This window comes from Periplaneta americana, chromosome 7 (genome assembly GCF_040183065.1).
Source record: "Periplaneta americana isolate PAMFEO1 chromosome 7, P.americana_PAMFEO1_priV1, whole genome shotgun sequence".
NCBI classification, from domain to species: domain Eukaryota; kingdom Metazoa; phylum Arthropoda; class Insecta; order Blattodea; family Blattidae; genus Periplaneta; species Periplaneta americana.
Genome location: NC_091123.1, coordinates 32,350,688 through 32,372,443, shown reverse-complemented (window position 1 = coordinate 32,372,443; position 21,756 = coordinate 32,350,688). Strand labels below are relative to the sequence as shown.

At 35.9% G+C, this 21,756-nt stretch overlaps 1 protein-coding gene across 5 annotated transcripts in view; it reads left to right on the top strand.

Annotated features, from left to right (window-relative positions):
• The window catches only part of mnb (minibrain), a 401,856-nt gene that overhangs the window by 284,965 nt on the left and 95,135 nt on the right, over positions 1–21,756 (top strand). For all 5 annotated transcript variants that reach the window (XR_011332949.1, XM_069830562.1, XM_069830561.1 and 2 more), the window contains exon 2: positions 13,830–14,047. Coding sequence is in view for 4 of the 5 variants with exons in the window: in XM_069830562.1 (XP_069686663.1) it covers positions 13,830–14,047 (218 nt within the window). In the remaining variant the exon portion in view is untranslated. The remainder of the gene's footprint in view (positions 1–13,829; positions 14,048–21,756) is intronic.

The following is a 21,756-nucleotide window of genomic DNA, read 5'->3' as shown; positions in this document are numbered from 1 at the left end:
TGTTCTCCTACTCAGATAAGTGTTGAATTCAGGTCTTTTTCTCCGGGCGGGGGGGGGGGTGGATTTGTACTCTAAAGGGGGGGAGGTGGAACCGACAGCAAAATAAACATTAATTGAAGTCTTACCTAACAACAGAGTACATCTATGTAAAAGGGAATGGAGTCAGTTAAAGAAATAGAGCTTTCAATAGTTTGTACTTGTTTTAAATACTACTGAATGTTAATCAGGTATTAATTTAAAAATGGTAATATTGTTATGTAAAACATACTGCATATGTATATGAACTCCCCTGTGTAAAATTGTCACAAGTTAAGTATTACATAAAACGTCTACATTTTGTACAAGTAGTAATTACTCGTCGATTAAATTAGACGAACGTGTCTTCCAGTACCTTCTTATTATAAACAAAAACTATATGAATATCTCGCTTTAATGCATTTCTCACAGTTCGCAAAATGCAGCACCCTAAGTACGATCGAAATACAAGAAGTTATATTTAGTTTCCCGTCAGTTTTTTTTTTATTTCGCGTCTAACCAGTTTATTCATTGACTTACCACTAATAACAATACACGACGGTAACACAGATGAAATTACCGGTTTACAGATTTAAAATTCACTGAAAGTCATTGAGAATTTTCTTCATTTAATGTAACGAATACACTCTCAATTGACTTCTCAAAACGTCTTTCTCAAAAAAAAAAAAAAAAAAAACAATGATTATACACGATGGCAATGTTAGTAGTCAAGAAGACATTCCAATTCAATTATCCGAATCCCAGTAATCAACGTCACTTGACAGATGATTTTCAATAAATCTTAATATTAAACAATCTCTGATACGTGACTATCCATAATATCATATAGCAGAAGCTATAACATAACCTAACTAATATACACAAGTGTTAGAAAAGTTTTAATTAACGACGATGACATAAAAAAATAAACATGAATAATTTTAAAAGGAATAATTATTGAATGTACAATTTTCAAATTTGAATGTGGTTGGTGGTTCAATTGATGTTATATTGGACGTGTGCGTAATAGAAGTGGAACTCGTTGATTTAGGTCTACATGGTGTATTCAACTTATTCAGGATTTCCGAATGGTGCTCTTCATTTATTTGTAAATCGGATTTCAGAAGATGCATAGGTATGATAAGTGATTTTTATTAATTCTTGTTCTTGAATGCCAATGCGAGTCATATTTGAAACTGCTGTGCATCGACTGGAGTGGTTTGTAATTATATATATATATATTTTTTTTTTACGTCCAGACCAGCGCAGTTTCAAATGTTGGCAAACAAAGAAACAAATACTAGGGACGCGATAAAATTAAACAAATGCTAGGGACGCGATAAAATTAAATAAATGCTAGGGACGCGATAAAATTGTGCGATAAGCAGCCATGATTGGTTGAAATACGTCCTTTCGTACCGTTTTATTGGTCAAAAGTAGTATGACGTAGTAAGAGTGTAATAGTCATAATAAAATTTATTTCATTTACTGAAAAGTCATATCAAATTGAAATAAAATATTGTGTAATTCATGCTTTTTAGGTAAATAAGACTTAAATCTCAGGAGGGGAGGAGGGACATTCTGGAAGTCGGGAAGAACATTCTCCCCCCGGCCCATCCCCTGAATTCATCGCTCCTCAAATGAGATGACGAGATGGTTTTGATAAGTTCTGACATGGTAAAAGTTACTGCGTGTCAAAAATAAAATTAATTTATTCAGCATAATCTTTAATCTGTACTCCGTACATTTAGCGTATTAGCAATAAAGCAGTTAACTTATAGACCTAATCCTTAAAAGAAATGTATCTCGTGGTCTGCAACCACTCTTCCACGGTACCTACTACTCCATCATTTAGTGAAAACTTCTTTCCTTTCATTTTTTTTTTTCGGAAATAGGCGATAGCCTAAAGGACCAAAGTCAATGTATAAATGTTCTAAAAACTCAATAAGGGACTTGTTAGCGAGTGCATTTTCTTACAAGAACAGCACATCTTTGGACATTTTATCAGGACATTTCTTCACAATTTTTCTCCGGAAGGCTAGTGTTAATAACGAAGAGGAATAGCCTACGCTCCCGTCACAGTTTTACTTTGTTCCAAGTCGGAAGTTCTTAACATACAGTAAATAAAACAAAATAGCATCATCACTTTCTGGTATTGGTTTTCTTTTATCACACAGAAGACTATATGTTTAATAGCGATATTTCGTTATCTATTTGCATTACAAACGTGCGGCAATCATTACTATTGTAATTGTATCTAGTTTAATTTCTGCTATATTTATTGCTATTGTTCCATTAAAGCAAGTAAAACGTTGTCCTGAAAATGTTTTTTTTTTCTGATTAATATTCATTTTCTTTAGGTTAGATTTGTGAGCTGTTATTATGTGTCCCTAAATCTAGCGAAAACAGGTCGTCGATATCGGTAATAGTACAAGATATGTTTAAGTTGGTAGTTTTAAGTGCCTCACCCTGTATAGAGTTGTAATATATTGTAATAATAATTATAAAGTAATTAACATTTTTTAATCTTTTTTTTTTTTTTTTTTTTTTTTTTTTTTTTTTTTTTTTTTTTTTTCTGGAAGCTATCTCGACCCATCCCGGAAGCCACGGCGGCCCATAAATTAAAACAACCTCTTCTGAGATAGGCTACCTTGTTATATTTAATAAAAAATACTGATGCTAGGACTTTTTCCTTTTCTGCTGATTTTTTTGCGCGAAATTTCTGAGGGTGGCTCCCCTCCCTCAGAAATTTCGCGCAAAAACTGGAGAGTTTCCATTCTTTCGATTTTCTTTTTCTGGGTCGTAATGATAAATCCATGTTCCGTCCGTAGTCATGTGATACAAAAAGTTAGAAGAATCCTCTTCAAACGGTGGATAAGCGACTTGGAAATTGTCACTCTTAAGTCGTTTCTTGTCAGCGTTCAAACATTTAGGCATACAGTTAGCAAATAATTCTCTCATGCCTAAATCATTATGTACGATGTGAAAGACAAGTTCGTACGGCATCTTAAGTCTATTGTGGCATTCGTTTGGACTCTGTTCGTCGATGCTCAAAATTCACGTCATGCAGGCATCGATATTAAATAGGTCTTCCAATTCGATGTCCGCTTTTGATCTCCATTCTTCCTCGCGCAAATTTCACAATTCAACTTTTATGGTGGCGTATGAAGGATAGTGACCCCTCAATGTATCCATCATGTGTGGATAAATTTCCTTACCGGACAACCCTTTGAAAAGTACGTGATTTTTCGCCGACTGGTATTAATTTTGATTAAAATTGAATCTTTTACCTGACATCATTTCTTTAAAAATCCACATTATAGAATAGGCTAAACTTATTACCAGATATGGAGTAGAATCTATTTACCTTTCGCTTTTATTTATAAAGGAAGATCTTTGTATTGTAGATGTGAATTGTCCGATATTTTAGGTGCCCTTTTCAGTCAAAACAAGAAACCCTTAATGAAATTTAATTCTTTTAATACATCATTTAATGTCTCGTTGAAAAAATGCTTGTAAAAGATTACGTCTGTTCTCGTCAGAGTCTGAAAAGAAAATGTTTGAGACGATGCAGAGACTCGCGTCTTTCATACAGTCGCTCGATGGCGGAAATAATTTTCAAAGGGAAAGCTAGTCAGAGGACGGTACAGAAATAGACGGCAGAAATGTGTTCAAGACGTATTGATAATGTACAAAGAGTATCCTTGTGCGTTTTCAAATTAGGCGACATCGGAATTCTCAAGGCCTTGCTTTTAAGGTAGGCTACTAATGTTCCTGATTTGACTTAGAAGTGTCGCAGTTTAAATGCACCGGCAATTATTTGATGTTCTTTTGGCGACTGTAAGATCCAGTAATAATGTGTCTTAAGACGAAATACCGTATTGACGATGTTAAAAAAAGTACATAACATGTAGTCTATTATGCGTAGTGAGAACACGTTTCAGTTCCTATTATTATTATCATTATCAATCTAAACGAAAATAATTTATTTTAATTATTTTTCCCAGTGGCATAGCGTTGCCCTTGGTGTACTATGGGAGGTGGTCTACAGTGCACCAATATAATTATCAAGGAAGCAATAAAATTATAGAATTCTAGTAAGGAAGTATCGATGAAAACCTACCATCTAAGTCCGTCAATGTTCATCACAAAGTTCACTTTGACACTGAGATCCGAACCCGGGTTACCGGTGTTAAAAGCCGACGCGCCTGCCGTTAGATTAACGTTGCATCAAATCTATGCAAGCCTCGCCCTTCTCGGAGTAGTTAGTTTCTGTCTTCCACCGTAGTGACATCGTCTTGAGTCACGAAGGGATTTGTAGTGAACAAAGCGGGCTCGAGTTTTTTTTTTTTCCGGGATTCTCCCGGTTTTCCTCACCATTATCATTTCACCATACTCCACAATCACCCTCACTGCCAGGCCCCGAGCCAGGCCTCCAGAACAAATAAAAAATGACTGAAAGTTAGACTATACATATTTTTTGTGTTCAATAAAGATTATTGTTGTAAAATATATTAAAGTATATCCCTTAAAAAGAAAGAAGAAGAAGAAGAAGAAGAAGAAGAAGAAGAAGAAGAAACAGAAGGAAGAAAATGTGGTGCTTCATGACTAAATATCGTTACGCGGAATAATATAGATTCGATGGGTGCTGTTTATAGACATTTCGCTAGCCCGCGCTACGAGCGTGCTAAACTAGCCCCGGCTATCGACTGGTTACTTGTACATGATTCATATATCATATCGCTAACGCTGGTTTATGAATACGAAAAACGTTAGTTCGCTAATCATTCACCGGAAGCCCGCTCTAAGAATGTCTATGTATACGGCCCTACGCGTTTAAAATAAATTAAAATTACGATTTAGGTGTAGAAACGAATAAAGGAAGGAGGAGCCAAAGGAATTACAATCGCCACATAGGAAACTCAGCTTTGGTAAAAAAAAAAAAAAAGACTTGCTACATAACATGGAATAGGTATCGCGACATGCCAATAACGTTTACTTCGTGGTGCACTAGTAGAATGCATCTAGCAGTGATCCGAGCTTTGTGGTCAAGAAGTCTTCGTATCCCTTACATTTATTTTTACCAATGTTATTTCATTAGGTAGTTGGATTGGCAATAGTATTCATTTGGCTTTTGGCTTGGGTTGCAGTATGCCGCGCTTTGATACAACAATTCCTAAAGCAGTGTCTCGCGCAAAGGTGCCGTTTCCTAATGAATGTGCGATTTATCGTAGTTCACGTGCCAGAAATGTCTTCTGGGCGAAAATCCTCATTAGAAGCGTGAGTCAGAAAGGAATGCACCGCACGTAATGATATGGACGTGTTTCGAATCATCACATGAGCCATCCTCCAAAATGTCAAGAAGGGCATGTAGGCATTTGGATTTGTGTGTATATCGTTATGATACATTCGTTGAAAATTTAGTTTGTAATTTCCAAGTAAATAATATTACCAGTAATTATTAAATAATCATAAGGAGTACATGGATTTTTCACCCACGTTGTGTATATATATATATATATATATATATATATATATATATATATATATATATATATATATTAGCGTGATAAGTCATTATTGTATGGTGCACAATATCTTTAAATTAATGAATTATTAGATTAGAGAATATGTAATCTCTTGAAGATAATCGTTTAGATTCGCTGTCATCGTTACCAACAGACGACTATCGTGAAGTGGATGCGATACTCGAGTGAAATAATTATAATATATGCATCAGTCATGAATCAGCATTTGCCATTGTTCTTGTTGATTTTGGCTATAAACAAATTCCGAAGCGTAGCTGTGCTATGCTGCGAAGATTTTAAACATACAACCACAGTCTAGTATATACAGTCGCGAAGCTCAATACGTAGTAAATATGCAAACATTAGATAGTTGCTCACCACTAGGATCGCTAATATCGCCTCATTACAGGCAATGCAAAATAGTACCGTCACAGTCTATTGTTTCTAGCACCCTCAAAACTCAAGCTTCGTGACTGTATACTCGTATAGTAGACTGTGATACAACTGCTATGTGCTACTGAAAGTAATGTAATCGATTGTTCTCCATTTAATCTCTCTGTTGCTAAGAATAAAACAAAACAGTAACTATAAAATTCTGAATCACAGAATCATCTGAATATCACTTGATGTCAAAGTTACCTATATTTAGGGCCTACAGTAGCTCTCTCTGTTTTCATTACCACTCTCTCGCGCGGCCTTCAACCGGCTTCCGACATAATATGTTGCCTTTTCTCAATTTTTGTATCCTCAGCCACTCCTCTTAGTGCATTTCGCTAATTGGGGTAGTATTTTGCTTCAAATTTTCGCTACTATTGGAAACTACTGGCGTATTGTTATCCACTGAAAGGGCTGTCTTTGGTAAAGAACAAGCACTCCTCGCGTCCGTGTCTCAAATCACAACTGACGGAATCGGCTCTGACTCATACCGCGGAGCCGCTCTGAGGTCACTGAACACGGCCATTTTCGCCGCGCCCTCTCGCCCTTACGGATCTGGCCCAACCGATTTACATATTGTTAAGAGAACCAGGTAGTGGTTGGGGGTGAAAACTCCGATCTTTTATTTTGTTTAAAAAAAAAAAAAGTAAAAAAAAAACTTGCTCTTTAAAACAATATAAATATTGTGGGAGGTATTTCCTTAAATTTGGCGGTGCTTGTAATTCATCTTTCTTTTTTTAAATGCAGTTTTCCGTAAGTTGACATTTTTCAAACTTAAGTGTATTTTTCTCAGAAACTACTGAATCAATTTATATGAAATTTTTAAGGTGTTTTCTGCATCCTGTGTTATACATAGTAGACCTAAGTGTTTAAGAATATCACACACATAACACTATAAAAAAATATATGCCCTAAAAGAATTGCAAAAAATGTTAAACAAAGTTCAATATTTTTTCTGTTTCACTGGAAGTGAAATATTTAACTAAATTTTGCTTTAGAATTTACAATATACATTTTTTGATAACGTAAAAAAATATATAAGGTGTATGAGAAGATTGTAGCAAGTAATGTGCACCTGAAGAATGAGGTACATTTAGCAAAGTGGGAAACAGATTATCGGTTAGGGCCTTTCTTTTACACTTGTGTACGAAACTAATTGAGGGGTTTGGGGGAAGAACCAGGCAGTTCCAATTCAGTGGCTTTCGAGAAAATGAAGAAAACCTTACCGCCAAACAATAAGCATGTACAGAAGAGGCAGGTCCAAAATGCATTATAACTGTGAATGTAATCCTTGGAACTACCTGGTTCTTCGATCAAACGATAGAGCGTATTTTTTTTCCTCTGTGCATAAATAGCTATAAAAAAAATTGGAGCTGCCTGGTTTTTCCCCCCAAACCTCTCAATTGTCTTTTATACCACTGAATTCAGAATGATTGATTGTATAACCATGGAAATTTTTATTCCACTCCGAGCACTAAAAGCCTAGAAATATTGAACTAAACTTTTGTACTAAAATTTTTTAATCGCAGAGGCGTCAATGCCAACTTCCCTTAGGAAGCCCAACTATAAATAAATCATTAATGTACTAGTAGTTATTGTAGTCTCCGTGAAGTGCGTTTCAAATTTGGCACTTTTTGAGACATCCGAAATTCCATATGTACACCCACCACCCACACTCGAGGAAAAACATAAATTACATTAGCATAAACATCTGATCCAGCCTTCTGCTCCAACAATGATAATGTCATTATTTTTATTGTTTGAATGCTGATAAATTAATAATTGGCGTTGTTAGCAGAAGAGAAGATGATATTTATTAAGGGATAGGTTATGCTACTACAGCTAAATGACAGCAGTGAACAGTATGGAGTGAAGATAAATGCAAACAAGACGAGGACTCCACACCTGTGGAGTAACGGTCAGCGCGTCTGGCCGCGAAACCAGGTGGCCCGGGTTCGAATCCCGGTCGGGGCAAGTTATCTGGTTGAGGTTTTTTCCGGGGTTTTTCCCTCAACCCAATACGAGCAAATGCTGGGTAACTTTCGGTGCTGGACCCCGGACTCATTTCACTGGCATTATCACCTTCATATCATTCAGACGCTAAATAACTTAGATGTTGATACAGCGTCGTAAAATAACCCAATAAAAAAAAGACGAGGACCATGGTTATCGGAAGAAAAATAAAGAAGGTAAACTTGCGAATTCGAAATGAGGCAGTAGAACAAGTGAGCAACTTCATATAGGCTTGCTTGGGGTGTACTATAAATGGTAACATGGGCTACTACCAGGAAATCAAAAGGACGATAACAATGGCAAAGGAAGCTTTTAATAGAAAAAGGATCATCTTCTGCGGAACCTCTAGAAAAAGAACTAAGAAAGAGACCAGTGAAGTGCTTTATGAAATGTGGATATGAAAATGAATAGAGCGTGTGAAATGGACAGACAGAATAATAAATGAAGCTGTGCTAGAAAGAGTGAGTGAAGAAAGGCTAATGCTAAAATTAACCAGGAACAGGAAAAGGAATTGGCTGGGTCACTGGCTAAGAAGAAACTGCCTACTGAAGGATACACCAGAAGGAATAGTGAACGGAAAAATAATTCGGAGAAGAAGAAATCAGACGATAGGTAACAGTAAGGTATATGGATCGTATGCTGAAACTAAGAGGAAGGCGGAAGATAGGAAAGATTGGAGAATGCGGGTTTGCAGTGAAAGACCTGCGCTTGGGCAAAAGGCTATGAATTAAAAATAAAATTAATAATTATTTTACACAGAGCATATCTGTCTTTTAAGCTACTGCTAAATGATACGGAATTTTCCGTTTTTAAATAAAAATTCCCCCTTTTTCCCCCCTCCAGCCCTTATAATAGGCAAAATTTCCCACGACGCTAGAAATTTCTCGCCCTGTGGCAGTATTGTTTGTCGCAGACTGCGAATAGTTACGAGAATCACATATACGCATGGCATACTCGTTCTTTTCTTTGTCAGAGGCGTAACTCAACCAAGCCTCTTTCATCACGCGTCTTCCATTGAAATAATACATAGTTCGCCTTGCGTTGCTCTCATCATTAGGGATACACATCGACTGCTCTCGCCGTCCCTAACAATTATTAACAAGCAAAAGCCAACAAGTGTGTCACCACTCAACTTGAAGTGTTTCTTTCAGCATTGAATAAAATTTGTAGTGGATGTCTGGATAATTGCTTCTATCGAGGGAGTTCGCGTTATTGTTCTATCGGAGCATATTCCTGAAAGGAAACGTGTTCCGCCAACAAGAGAGTTGGAGCAGTTAGTAGGTGTTCAATTAGATGTGATGTATTCCTCAGAAACGAACCTCGTTCTTTGTCCTAGATACAGGTGAGCTTCAAGTATCGAGCATTACAGATCATTGTATCAGTTTTCGTGTGTGATTTTGGTCATTATTCGCTTAAAGTATGCAGTTAATTTTCGGGTAGTTTGTGGTGGTCTAGTGGTTACCATGCTGGCCTTTGGATCGGAAGTTCGCTGGATTTTAAAACGACGATAAAATCCTTTGCATGGTAACTTCTCTGGATGTATTAATTCGGACTTCCCTCTCTCTACTAGTTGTTATATTAGTGTTACATTAGTACCTTTAGGCGGAATTCTCCTCCCCCTCCCGATTTCCTCCATAAGGTCCTGGTTCACCGTCATGCTCACAGACGGCATGATTTAACGTAAAACGTTTATGATCGAGGGTAAAATGAATAAAATGTTGGGGAAGTTTCAACATGTGACCACAGTCTACTATATACAGTCACGAAGCTTGAGTTTTGAGGGTGCTAGAAACAATAGACTGTGATGGTACTATTTTGCATTGCCTGTAATGAGGCGATATTAGCGATCCTAGTGGTGAGCAACTATCTAATGTTTGCATATTTACTACGTATTGAGCTTCGCGACTGTATATACTAGACTGTGATGTGACGTCAGTTGCTTGCATTGACATTGTGTTTGCTAAAACGGTAGACTTACTTTATGATATGAATTTTATTTTATTTCTCTTATCATAGACCCATACTAACGGCTCCCCAAGAAACCAATTCAGATCAAACACAGTAATCCCATTGTAAATACGTGTACAGAGATATGGTACTGTATACGGTATATAACCAATAAATTTATAATTATGGCTTATTTAACAACGCTCGCAGCTGCAGAGGTTATATCAGCGTCGCCGGTGTGCCGGAATTTTTGTCCCGCAGGAGTTCTTTTACATGCCAGTAAATTTACTGACATGAGCCTGTCGCATTTAACACACTTAAATGCCATCGACCTCGGCCAGGATCGAACTCGCAACCTCGAGCATAGAAGACCAGCGCTATACCAACTGCGCTACCGAGGGCGACTATAACCACTAAAGAAATGAAGAAAAAAAAATAATTTTATTAATGCAACATATAAATTGCATTACATTTATTTCATTTTCGATCGTATTATTCACAATCCTTATAAATAATAACCAATTCCTTAAAAATATAAATATCACGCAGTTATTACAGAGATCCTATGAATATTCTGTCATTTTCTCCGGGTACGATACCTCCAGGTTTAGGTGGCATGTAAGACATACGATCTGAAATAATCGATTTGCGGAAAACATATGAATTCACGTACGGGAACAAAATGGGTAAGGAGGACAAAGTTCGAACTCTATTAACAATATTATTATTATTATTATTATTATTATTATTATTATCATCATCATAATCATCATCCAGAAAGTTAAAGTATTGTATTCCTATCCTGTTAATGTGAAATTTTGATAGATAAAATTACTGAAGTCATCATTTCCTCGCCCTTCCAAGTTTTTTTTCCCGACCTGTCTACAGTGCATTACAGTATTTCATTTAATTTCTACATTTTCATATTTTTATGTCTAAAAATATTTACTTTTTACGCATATCTTAATTTATTTTCCTCTATAGAGTATCCTCAAATCAATCGTTTATTTTGTCTGGTTTAAAAATGAGTGATATGCAGCAATTTTATGGTGCTGCCTTAACTTTGTGTCATTTGAAATGTAATTATTTTGTTTTAAGACTTATAAATTATTCATATTACTAGAGACATTCATTTCGTATATAAAATTATCTTATAACCGAAGTAAACCAGTAAAGATTTGATTTCCCCGGCGATTCGCGACAACTGAGTCAGCATATAAATTCAGAAGCGTTGCAATATTCAAATCTGAACACAGGGTGAAATTTTGTAGTTAAACTCATTTGTTTTCTAATTTTTCAAGCAAAAAATATACAGAGTGATTCACGAGGATTTACCGTCCCTCACGGAGCTTATTTCCGAAGACATTCTGAGCAAACAATATCTAAACATTTGCCTTTGCCCTAATCTCAATATTTTCAAAGTTACACTAATTTGAAGTTGTTAGTAACATACCTTTTTTCTTTAGTTTTAAGGGTTAAAAAATAATACAAATAGAGAATGACCTATTCAGAAGTGTCATTTCTTTAATTGCCTAATGTTCTGAAGCTAAAAATGTGTTAATTGTTTTGCATATATTTTATGTTTCAATTTTTAACTAAAAATGACATCATTCTTACGCATTTATAAAAAAATTGTTACAAATCATATGACTTTAGGAACTTGATTCTTTACAGTTTAATTATGTATCCTAATGTACAGTCTTAAAGAATTTACAAGAGTGGCGTGATTTGTAACAATTGTTGTGATAAGTGCGCAAGAAAATGTAATTTTGTGGTTAAAAATCGGGGGGGGGGGAAAAAACTATACGAAACAACTATGGAATTCACAACATATTTCCTGCTTCAGAATACTAGTTAATTAAAGAAATGATGCTCCTGAATAGTTCATTCTTTATCTGTGATATTCTTTTACCCTTAAAACTAAAAAAATAATGGTATTTTACAAACAATTTCAAATTAGTGTAACTCTGAAAATATTGAGTTTAGGACAAATGTTTATATGACTTTTTTTGCTCAGAATGTCTTCGGAAATAAGCTTCGTAAGGGACGGTAAATCCTATTGAATCACTCTGTATGTAAAGAGTGCGGCAAAACATCCTCCCTAATTTAAAATTTAAATAAAATACATATGGATCAAAATAAGGAAACTGTATTAATATGAATGGTATCTAAACAGTGGGAAATTTAGGTTTACATGCGTGAATCATCAAAATTTCCGATATTGGAGTGGACAGAACCCTCGTGAACTTCATGAAAAACCTCTACATAACGACCGTGTTACTGTATGGTGCGCGGTTGCAGAGTCAGGATGCTTGGTCCTTACTTTTTTGAAGAGGATAGTGCTACTGTGACAGTAAACTCTCAGCGGTACTCTTTTATGATCAACAATTTTTTGGCACCAAGATTCAATGCGCTGCAGATTGACCAGGTATGGTTTCAGCAGGACGGAGCCACCTCCCACACAGCTGAGATTTCTCTCCAAGTCCCGAGACAGATGTTTCCCAGACGCTTAATTTTTTCACGTGGCGACGCCCCCTGGCCAGCACGATCACCAGACCTTGCACCCTGCGGTTTTTTTCTATGGAGACAACTTAAGGCTGAGGTGTTCAAACATCGGCCGAGGTTTTTTCCAGACCTAAGAAATGCAATACAGGAAGAATAAATGCTAGTTAGAGTGATGCAGAATTTCCGAAGTCGCATTCAACAATGCATTGATAGTGAAGGACACCACTTGAGAGACACGTTATTCAAAAAATGAAAAATTCACCACTGTTAAGATACCATTCATATTAATAAAGTTTCCTATTCAATTCTTGTTGTTTTGCGCATGTCATTTGATATCGCTATGGCAACGCATGTAAACCTAAATTTCCCACTGTTTAGATACCATTCATATTAATACAGTTTCCTTATTTTGATCCATCTGTTTTTTATTTAAACTTTAAATTAGGGAGGATGCTTTGCGGCACCCTTTATTTTTTTTAAATAACACTTATGCCACATTTACAATCTGTCTACAATAGACAATAAGTAAATATTATAAAGGAATATGACATGAGTGGAGATGTTATCCCATGACAACACTCCAAAAGAAAAATAACAATATTTTAAATTGTTGTAGTAAAAATGAATGGAAGGTCAAGAGCATTGGTACTTTTAAGTCTTCTTTTTGTTTGACTATTATCCAGCAAATTTAATTAATGGTGATTCGGATGTTGATTTAATCGGTGCAGGTATTTTTTGCTGAACTTAGAGATCTCTTCTTTTACAGTTGAAATGTTTAAATCATGATGAATGACATCATTACGTACATACCATGGTGCAGTGACAATGGAACGTAAAGTTTTGGACTGATACTTCTGCAGTATTTCAATGTTTGAGTTGCTAGCAGTTCCCCACAGTTGGATGCCGTATGTCCAGATTGGTTTTAGTATGACTTTATAAACAAGAAGTTTATTTTCTAATGACAGTTTTGATTTAGGTCCCAATAACCAATAGATTTTTGATGTTTTAAAATTTAATTCTTTACGTTTAGTTTGAATATGTTTTCGCCATGTTAAGCGGCGATCTAAGTGCATACCTAAATATTTAACATCGTCTGCTTTAGGAAGTTCTTTGTTGTACAGTGTTACAGGAGGACAGCTTTCAGTTCTGGTTCCGAAAGTAACATGAACTGATTTGTTTTCACTCGCTTGTATTCTCCATTTAATTAGCCAGTCTTCTGTTTCTTTCAATTCATCCTGCAGGTTATCATGACACCTTAAAAATATCGTATCGGCACCCTTTATTTGACCTGTTTTCCATCCTTTAAAGACAGATATTTTTTATTTGATAATACTTTAAATGTTGTTCATGACATATGCTAACTTTAATTTCTGCTTATCTTTTCAGCCGGGGAGGCGGGGCGGCAACGCCATGCGCCCCTTTATGGGCGACTGGTGGCCGAGGAGCAGCTGGCTGCATCCATGGCCTCCACGGCGGCCACGGGGACGCCCTCGGACATCCAGGCTATGCAAGCGCGCATACCCCACAACTTCCGTGACCCCGCGACCGCCCCACTCCGCAAGCTCAGCGTCGACCTCATCAAAACCTACAAGCACATAAATGAGGTATGTAGTAACGCGTTCTAAATGCGAAATGATGCAGCTATGTAGTAACTCGTGTCCTCCATAATTGGAACATATTACTACAATTTTTCCCAAATAGGCTAAAGCCAAGTACGAAATCGATCAGGAGAAGGATGGTTAGAGTAATAAAATTGTACATGCTTAGTCCTAGATCAGGCATGTCAATTGATGCCACAGGAGCAAGCGCGCGCTTTAGAGCCCAGGAGGGCCTGAGCGCTTTACAGCGGAAAGGAAAGGACAGACGAAAGAGGTGGTATATGCCGCTTGGTCGAGCTATATTCAGGGATGGCCAGCACTGATTCAATAGATAAAGGGAAGAAAACTTATTAAAACTGTATCCATGTTAATTTTTAGATTTGCCTGAGAAGTATAAGTGCATTATAAGAATGTAAGTTTTAATTTTAATGCTCATTTTTCACAAGTTTGATTTTTTTATTCAAAAGAAATATTTTCTCAACTTTTCGTATAGAAAAGTGAAATTTTCAGGTATAGGCCTATTTATTTAGTAGCCTTACAGAATGTTTTCGTAAATCTAATATACCGTATATACGTATCACTGAAGATAGTGTATTGAAAATTTTGAAAATATTCGCATGGAAATTGTTTGTAAGGAAATGAATTAACAAAGCAACTACTGTTACATCATAAGCAAAATATACGTGCCCACGTGTTGTAAAAATGTCAGCTCTATAGCTTCAGCAGATTTCGAGAAAATAATTTAATATTCTGATAATAGGAAGTTGCTCACAAATATCACCTTAAAAGCATAATGCGATAAGAGTTTTGTTATGTAATATTACACTTAAAACAGATACAGTACCTAGGTAACTTTGCTTTGTACTGTAATATTGTTTTGATTAGTTTATTGATTACTTTTGTAAGGCTAAAGATACCATCAATATAAATTCCAACTTATCATGTCATACTCAATCTTTTTCTTTGGAATATCACTTTCTATATGAATGATGTGTTTCATCCACTTAATACAGTATATTATTATACTACTATGGAATTTAAGTGAATATTCCTTCTTAACTCTCTATTATGTTATTAAGATTTAAAACACAAGTGCAATATTAAGAAATCAATGTTAGTACTTTTGTTTTACAGACAATATAGATAATATTAAACAGAAAGAAGCAATATAAAAATAACGACATAAAATATCACGTTCCGTTTGAAGTTTGTTTTCTTAATCCAACAGGTTGCTTATTCATATACACAACTCTTCCTCTTTCCATACTTAGCGCTTGCTGCCCACGCACTACGTCAAGGTCAGAAAAATGCGCTTGCTTTGACATCACTGTCCTAGATGTTAATAGGTAACTGGCAATGTACTTTGCCAATGTCATAGGTACACTACTTTTCAGCATTAGGTCACTGTACACTACGAATTGCAGTATAGCAAAAACGTTCAGTGTCTTGAACACGTGGTGTTGTGTCACTGATGCAAAATTGACCTAGCAGATTGTTATATGCCCTCATATCACTCATGCACTACTGATAAAGATAAATAAAACTATAAGGATAGGCTGGGTTAAACATTGGCTATCGAATCGGACTGAACTATCTCAGAAAACCTTACAAACTGAACTGCTTTGGGTAATTTCTCTCCTATAAGGAATCCTAAGGTTATTAATTTTTACGTATGTCTGGAAAAGGTATTTTGACATGAATACGTCTTGTTCGAGGTACAGTTGATAAGAAAATGTAACATTGTAGCGTAACACGAAGTTCAAAAAATCTCCACCGGATGCTGCACATGCCTAACCTACCGATGCCGACATCTGTCGAGTGTTGCGTTATCTGCTTGCAACTGAATAAGCTACGAGCATTAATTAGTGAGCAAATAAGGTTATTTGCATATAACCGGATACTGTCAAAAAGTTACGACGTCACCGGACGACTTCATAAAATACAAAACAAAGATCATCAGAATTTAGTGAAATCGCTCTCACTTTCTTATTGTGTCTCAGTTTCTATCTTTCTCATATTTTCTGTTCAATTGCAAGGGCTTTGTGGAATGAAAGAGGGAAACGGCAGTACCCCTAGAAAACTCTTTCCATCACGATTAGGCCATGAATCGAATTCGGGCCGCCTGGATGGAAGACTAGCTTTCTACGTCTGAGTCACAGATGCGACTGACGTAGGTTACCATCTTTCAGTAGAAGGTTTCACATTAAACGCATTTTTCATTGGTGAACCGCCATGTTTCCATTCCAATTTGCTTTTTAATTATAGGAGTGAAGTTATTGTACCGTGTTTGGTATGCTATATGTTACCAGTTTTGGCTAAAAACACTGCTGATAGTTCACAATTTATGATATTTTCTATCTTCTCCTCTCGCAGTTTCACTACAGATTGCTGGTTTTCAGGTTTCGTACCGACAAGGAGTTTTATGGGCGAGAAGAAAGTACAGTATATGCTAGAGCAGTGGTTTCCAAAGTGTGGGTCGCGACCCCCTGAGAGGTCGAGTAAAGAGATGAGGGGGTCGCGAGATGATTTACAAAAAAAAAAAAAAAAAAAAAAAACCACTTTATTAACATAATATATTTATTTTGCATTTAGGAACCTAAACAGTTTTGAACATGTAAATTTTAAAAAAAATCTTTCAGCAATAATAAAGTAAAAATAATTAATATAGCTGTGCCTGTTTTTCAGAATGTAGCCTCTCAAATCTGGACTAAGTATTCGATACACACAGTGATATCATTTCCAAATTCAAGGTTTCTTGCTTTTGTTTTGATGGCAGTCACAAGATACTTAATTTGTATGAATACGAGGTGTTGCAAATGTTATAAAAGTATGTAAGAGCGGTGTTCTTTTCATTTAAAACTAGTCAACGCTCTGCGAAAAATGGCCTGGTTTCAACATTCCATCATATTTTTCCTTCATATTTTTTTTGGAATTTCAGCCATTTGAACGCAATGGATTGAGTATCCATCTGTGACCGTCGTAATTGTTTTGATTTTTTTTCGGAAAGCACTCAAAAAGCTGTTGGTTAAAATCGTACTCCTGGTGAACACTTATCTACCGGTTTTGAGTGATAGGTTTTTTTTTAAATGAAGTCAAGAACTGGCATGGTAGTGAGAGGGGAGTTGCAAACTGAAATCTCGCCCAAAAGTGGTTCGTGCCTTCAAAATTTTGGGAACCACTGTGCTAGAGAACAGAGAAAGAGAGAGAACGGAACAATTCCCTGAGTTTTTCGTGCAAACTAACGCTTGTTGGCGATCAATTGGCAATATGATCTCGGAAAAAAATGTAGCTAAACTTAGCCTGCTAGATCACGTGAATTACATGTCACATTGTGCATCAACGATCAATTTTCTATTGTTAAATTTTACATCTGTTACCGGTGCTGTTAAATTATATCCAAACCTTTCATAACATCCGCGTACTTTGAATATATCTCTGCCAACCTTGAGGCTCCGAACAAACTTAGAATCTCGCGCTACCATGTGGAAACAGAGCCTTGACTAGCAGACAACACATCACTTCCTGTTTAGTCCTTTCAGATACTGAAAATGAGTATAGTTTTTGAATGCCACATCATGTTGACCTGGCACAGCTCGTCAGCATGGCGTGCCGGAGAGGATTAAGATCATTTGATTGATATTGAATACTAGGATTTCCTACAGAATGCTCACAAAATTTAATCCTTAAACAGAACCGTTAGGGTACTTACATGAAGGCGTGTGAGTTTGTATATCAACCCCACTCAGGTCAACGTCTCATTCCTTGTCCTTAACACATAATCTCCACCATTGGAGTGTATTGGCACAAATATGTATGTAAGTGTATTCCAGTTCCAATGTAAACAGGAAGAGATGATCGTCAAATATCAGTGCACAGAAGAATGGCAATGGCTTCCTTCACAGATAGTTGCTGTACACTAATAGACATTAGAGATTAGATAAAAAAAGTAACTTGACAACTACAACAAGGTCGTTTTAAGAAAGTAATGTTCTGAAATATATTATACAGGGTGTTTCATGACTATTCAACTACACTGAACTAGTATCCTATCCTACGACTGTGAGGATGAAAGAGAGATATATGAACGTGGTTCCGATCTCGATTACAGCATTATGTTACTTATTTGTAAAAATGTATCCGATTGTACTTGGAACAAGACTTTTGTGTTCGTTTATAAATTATAAATGAAGTAGGTATTTGTTTATAAATTACAAATTACGTAGGTGCTTACCATTACTCATGCCTCTAATCAACAATGTGGAACGCTTTGAACGCAGTAAGTGCCCCTAACTGGAAGGAAAGCTTTTTTAACACCTGCGGTGCTATGGCTCTTTATTAAGAAATGGATCACCCTGTTTGTAAGGAAGTTAGCGTAATGTATATATTAATTTATATGATTAGTTGTATTAAATTTATCTCGAAATTACTTAAACTCGGATGTTAATGTGGTATGTCTAGTTTTTTCATCCTTATCTTATGATGCTGTAATACAGTATATGCAGTGTTACGAAGTAAATGGAAGAAGCTGATATCCCAACTGTAGGTTTATTCTGTCCTACTTCCTTATTAATGAAGGTCGTATCGAAAATGTTGGTTATCAACTTTTTCCTTGTCCTAAATCATATTGGTGGTTTAATTCCAGCCTGGGGCCTGTTTCTCAAAAATACTAGTTTAGTAGTTCACCAGTTACTAGTTACCAGAGTATATTTCACCAGCTCTAGTAGATTCTGTTTCTCAAACTATTTCACCAGTCTAGTACTTGTGACAATTTTTCACTAGTCACATGATCTCTTTCATTAGTCAGCTCATTGAGTTCATTTGTTTATACCCATTGGTAGGAATTGTTATTTGAGGTTAGGAGGCTAAGTTGTTTGTGTTTTGGTTCTTACTTCTCTCTTCTCTTGAAATTCCATCAATTGAAAGCAAATTAACTATACTCAATATGATTAATGACTCAAAGGATATATCATTCGGTGCGTTTTCAAGCATAATAACAAAAATGATAAAGTAAACGACTGGACAAAAAAATTTGTAATAAGTGAGGCTATGGAACTGATACTTCAGAAAAAAGATTATGCATACGTTAGGGACGCTTATTGGCCCAACATTAAGAAAGCAACTTTGACGAGTACCAATTCAAGTTCACAGTATCATAATATGAACACATTATATAGCATGTGAGTCTACTGGCGACATGAATGCCACTTATGACTTGAAAAATTCGTTTTTTTTTTCTTCCAGTTTTACGTTTGATCTATTCATAAATTAGTGTCGTTTTGTATTTAATTTGTAGGCTAAAGTTGACAATGTCAGAAGAACTGGCAGTGGAGGAGGAAAGCCAGCAAAAATTACTGCAGTTGATGAATTGGTATTAGATTATTAGGAAACAAATTCTGCATGTGTTGCTGGTCTAGGGCAGAAAAACCAGATGGCATTGGAAAATAATCAACATCCCGATTTGTAGAGCAATTTGTTTTTGAAGCTTTGCTGATAATGCATGACTTCTATTTGTTTGTCTTGTTATGCCAGGTCCCACTATATTTAACAACTCTCCAAGCTTTTCAGCACTTTATTTAAACAATGCTCCCGTAAAGAAATAATAATTGTTCTTTCTCGATATAGTTTTAGCTCTTCTCACAACAACTTCTTTACTACTTCAATCGAAATCACTAAACCACATTTATTAAAAAAATAACTACAATATTTTGTTTTGATTATCTGAGAAAGATTGCCACTGGTAACTGATAATATAGAAATCACCAGTCTTTAGAGTCTTGTAGGAATATTCCTGTTAAATACTATTATAATCAACTAGATTACCATTTTGAGAAACAGAATCACTTATGAACTGGTGAAATCGACCAATATTACTAGTCTGTGAACTGGTAACTACTACTTTACCCTTGTAGTTTCTAGAAACACAGACTTGTAAAATAAACTAATATTACTACTGTACAGACTAGTATTACTAGTCCGTGAGTTTTGAGAAACAGTCCCCAGGAGGCAAACTTCGTGACAAAATCTGCAGTGCTGCAGTTTATGGTATTGTGGATTCTCATATATTTACTCTACAACCTCCATATATTTTAATTATTTACACAAAAATTGTTGTACGTGTCATTTCAAAATTATATTTCCGTAGAAATTGAACGTCTGGTATGCACCAGAAGGTAAAAGAGGTTTTTTTAATTGGTTCTCGTTTCAACTATACTATTGATTGCAGAAGTTTCATTCAATATGAAGACAACGGTAAAGCAGGTAAACGGATTAAGGTTTCAAAATATAAAAGAATAACGGTAAAGTTATGGAAGGGCGATTTTATTAAATTTGTTCAATAAATTGATGGTGTTATTTCAATAATATAATTTATATGCAGCGTTGATATTTGTTTGTTACCTACACTCCACACATATTTGTTCCTGCAAAATGAATTAATTCTCTTCAGCCAATCACGTACAGAAGCTACCGAAGTGCTGCATACATACCAGGGTTCGCTCAAAAAGTATAGTTCTTGTTTTTTATGTAACGAATATGATTGTTCCAATTAATTTTGATTGTGCTGTATGAATATTTGAACCTTCCTACCCACATCCAGCAAGTTTTACTCTTTTTTCACCAGATAACGTATATATTTGTTGTAGCCAACTGTACGAAGACAGGTCTGAACCTCACAAGTGATACCAACAAGGCACCACTTATGAGACAACTAAGCCAGGAGATAGTGAGATAGTGTGGCCAGTTCCTTCCCCTCTCCATTGCAAACATCGCCGACTAGCTACATATTACACTAATCAGACTTCAGATGTGTACAAACGATTGTTCTTCTTCTGACACGTATCGTCAAGTGAGATGTACTGCCTAATAAGATACACATATCAGCCAGAACCTCGGAGGACATACGTAGTTGTATTAAATCAAAATTGAGAATGATTCCGAAGTTAGAAATAAAAAAGTGAAAGCAAATACAAATCCGTCAGCGATTACAGAAACTTTTTAGGAGTAAGTGGTGTGTGTGGTTGAAGCAAGGAGATGCACTATTTAACTTTGCTCTATAATATTGCATTAGGGAAGTCCAAGATAACATAGAGGGTTTGTAATTGAACAGGTTACATCGGCTGCTTGTCTTTGCGGATGACGTGAATATATTAGGAGAAAATCCACGAACTATTAGAGAAAACACGGAAATTTTACTTGAAGCAAGTAAAGACATAGGTTTGAAGTAAATCCCGAAAAGACAAAGTATATGATTGTCTCGTGACCAGAACATTGTACGAAATAGAAATATAAAAATCGGAAGTTTATCCTTTGAAGAGGTGAAAAAATTCAAATATCTTGGAGCAACAGTAACAAATATAAATGACACTCGGGAGAAAATTAAAGGCAGAATAAATATGGGAAATGCCTGTTATTATTCGGTTGAGAAGTTCTTGTTATCCAGTCTGCTCTCAAAAAAGCTGAAAGTTAGAATTTATAAAACATTTATATTACCGGTTGTTCTGTATGGTTGTGAAACTTGGACCCTCAGTTTGAGAGAGGAACAGATGTTAGGGTGTTTGAGAATAAGGTTCTTAGAAAAATATTTGAGGCTAAGAGGGATTGACATAATTAGGAACATAAAATCCAGATGTTTGAGATGGTCAGGGCATATAGGACGTATGGGCGAATCCAGAAATGCATATGTAGTGTTAGTTGGGAAGCCGGAGGGAAGAAGACCT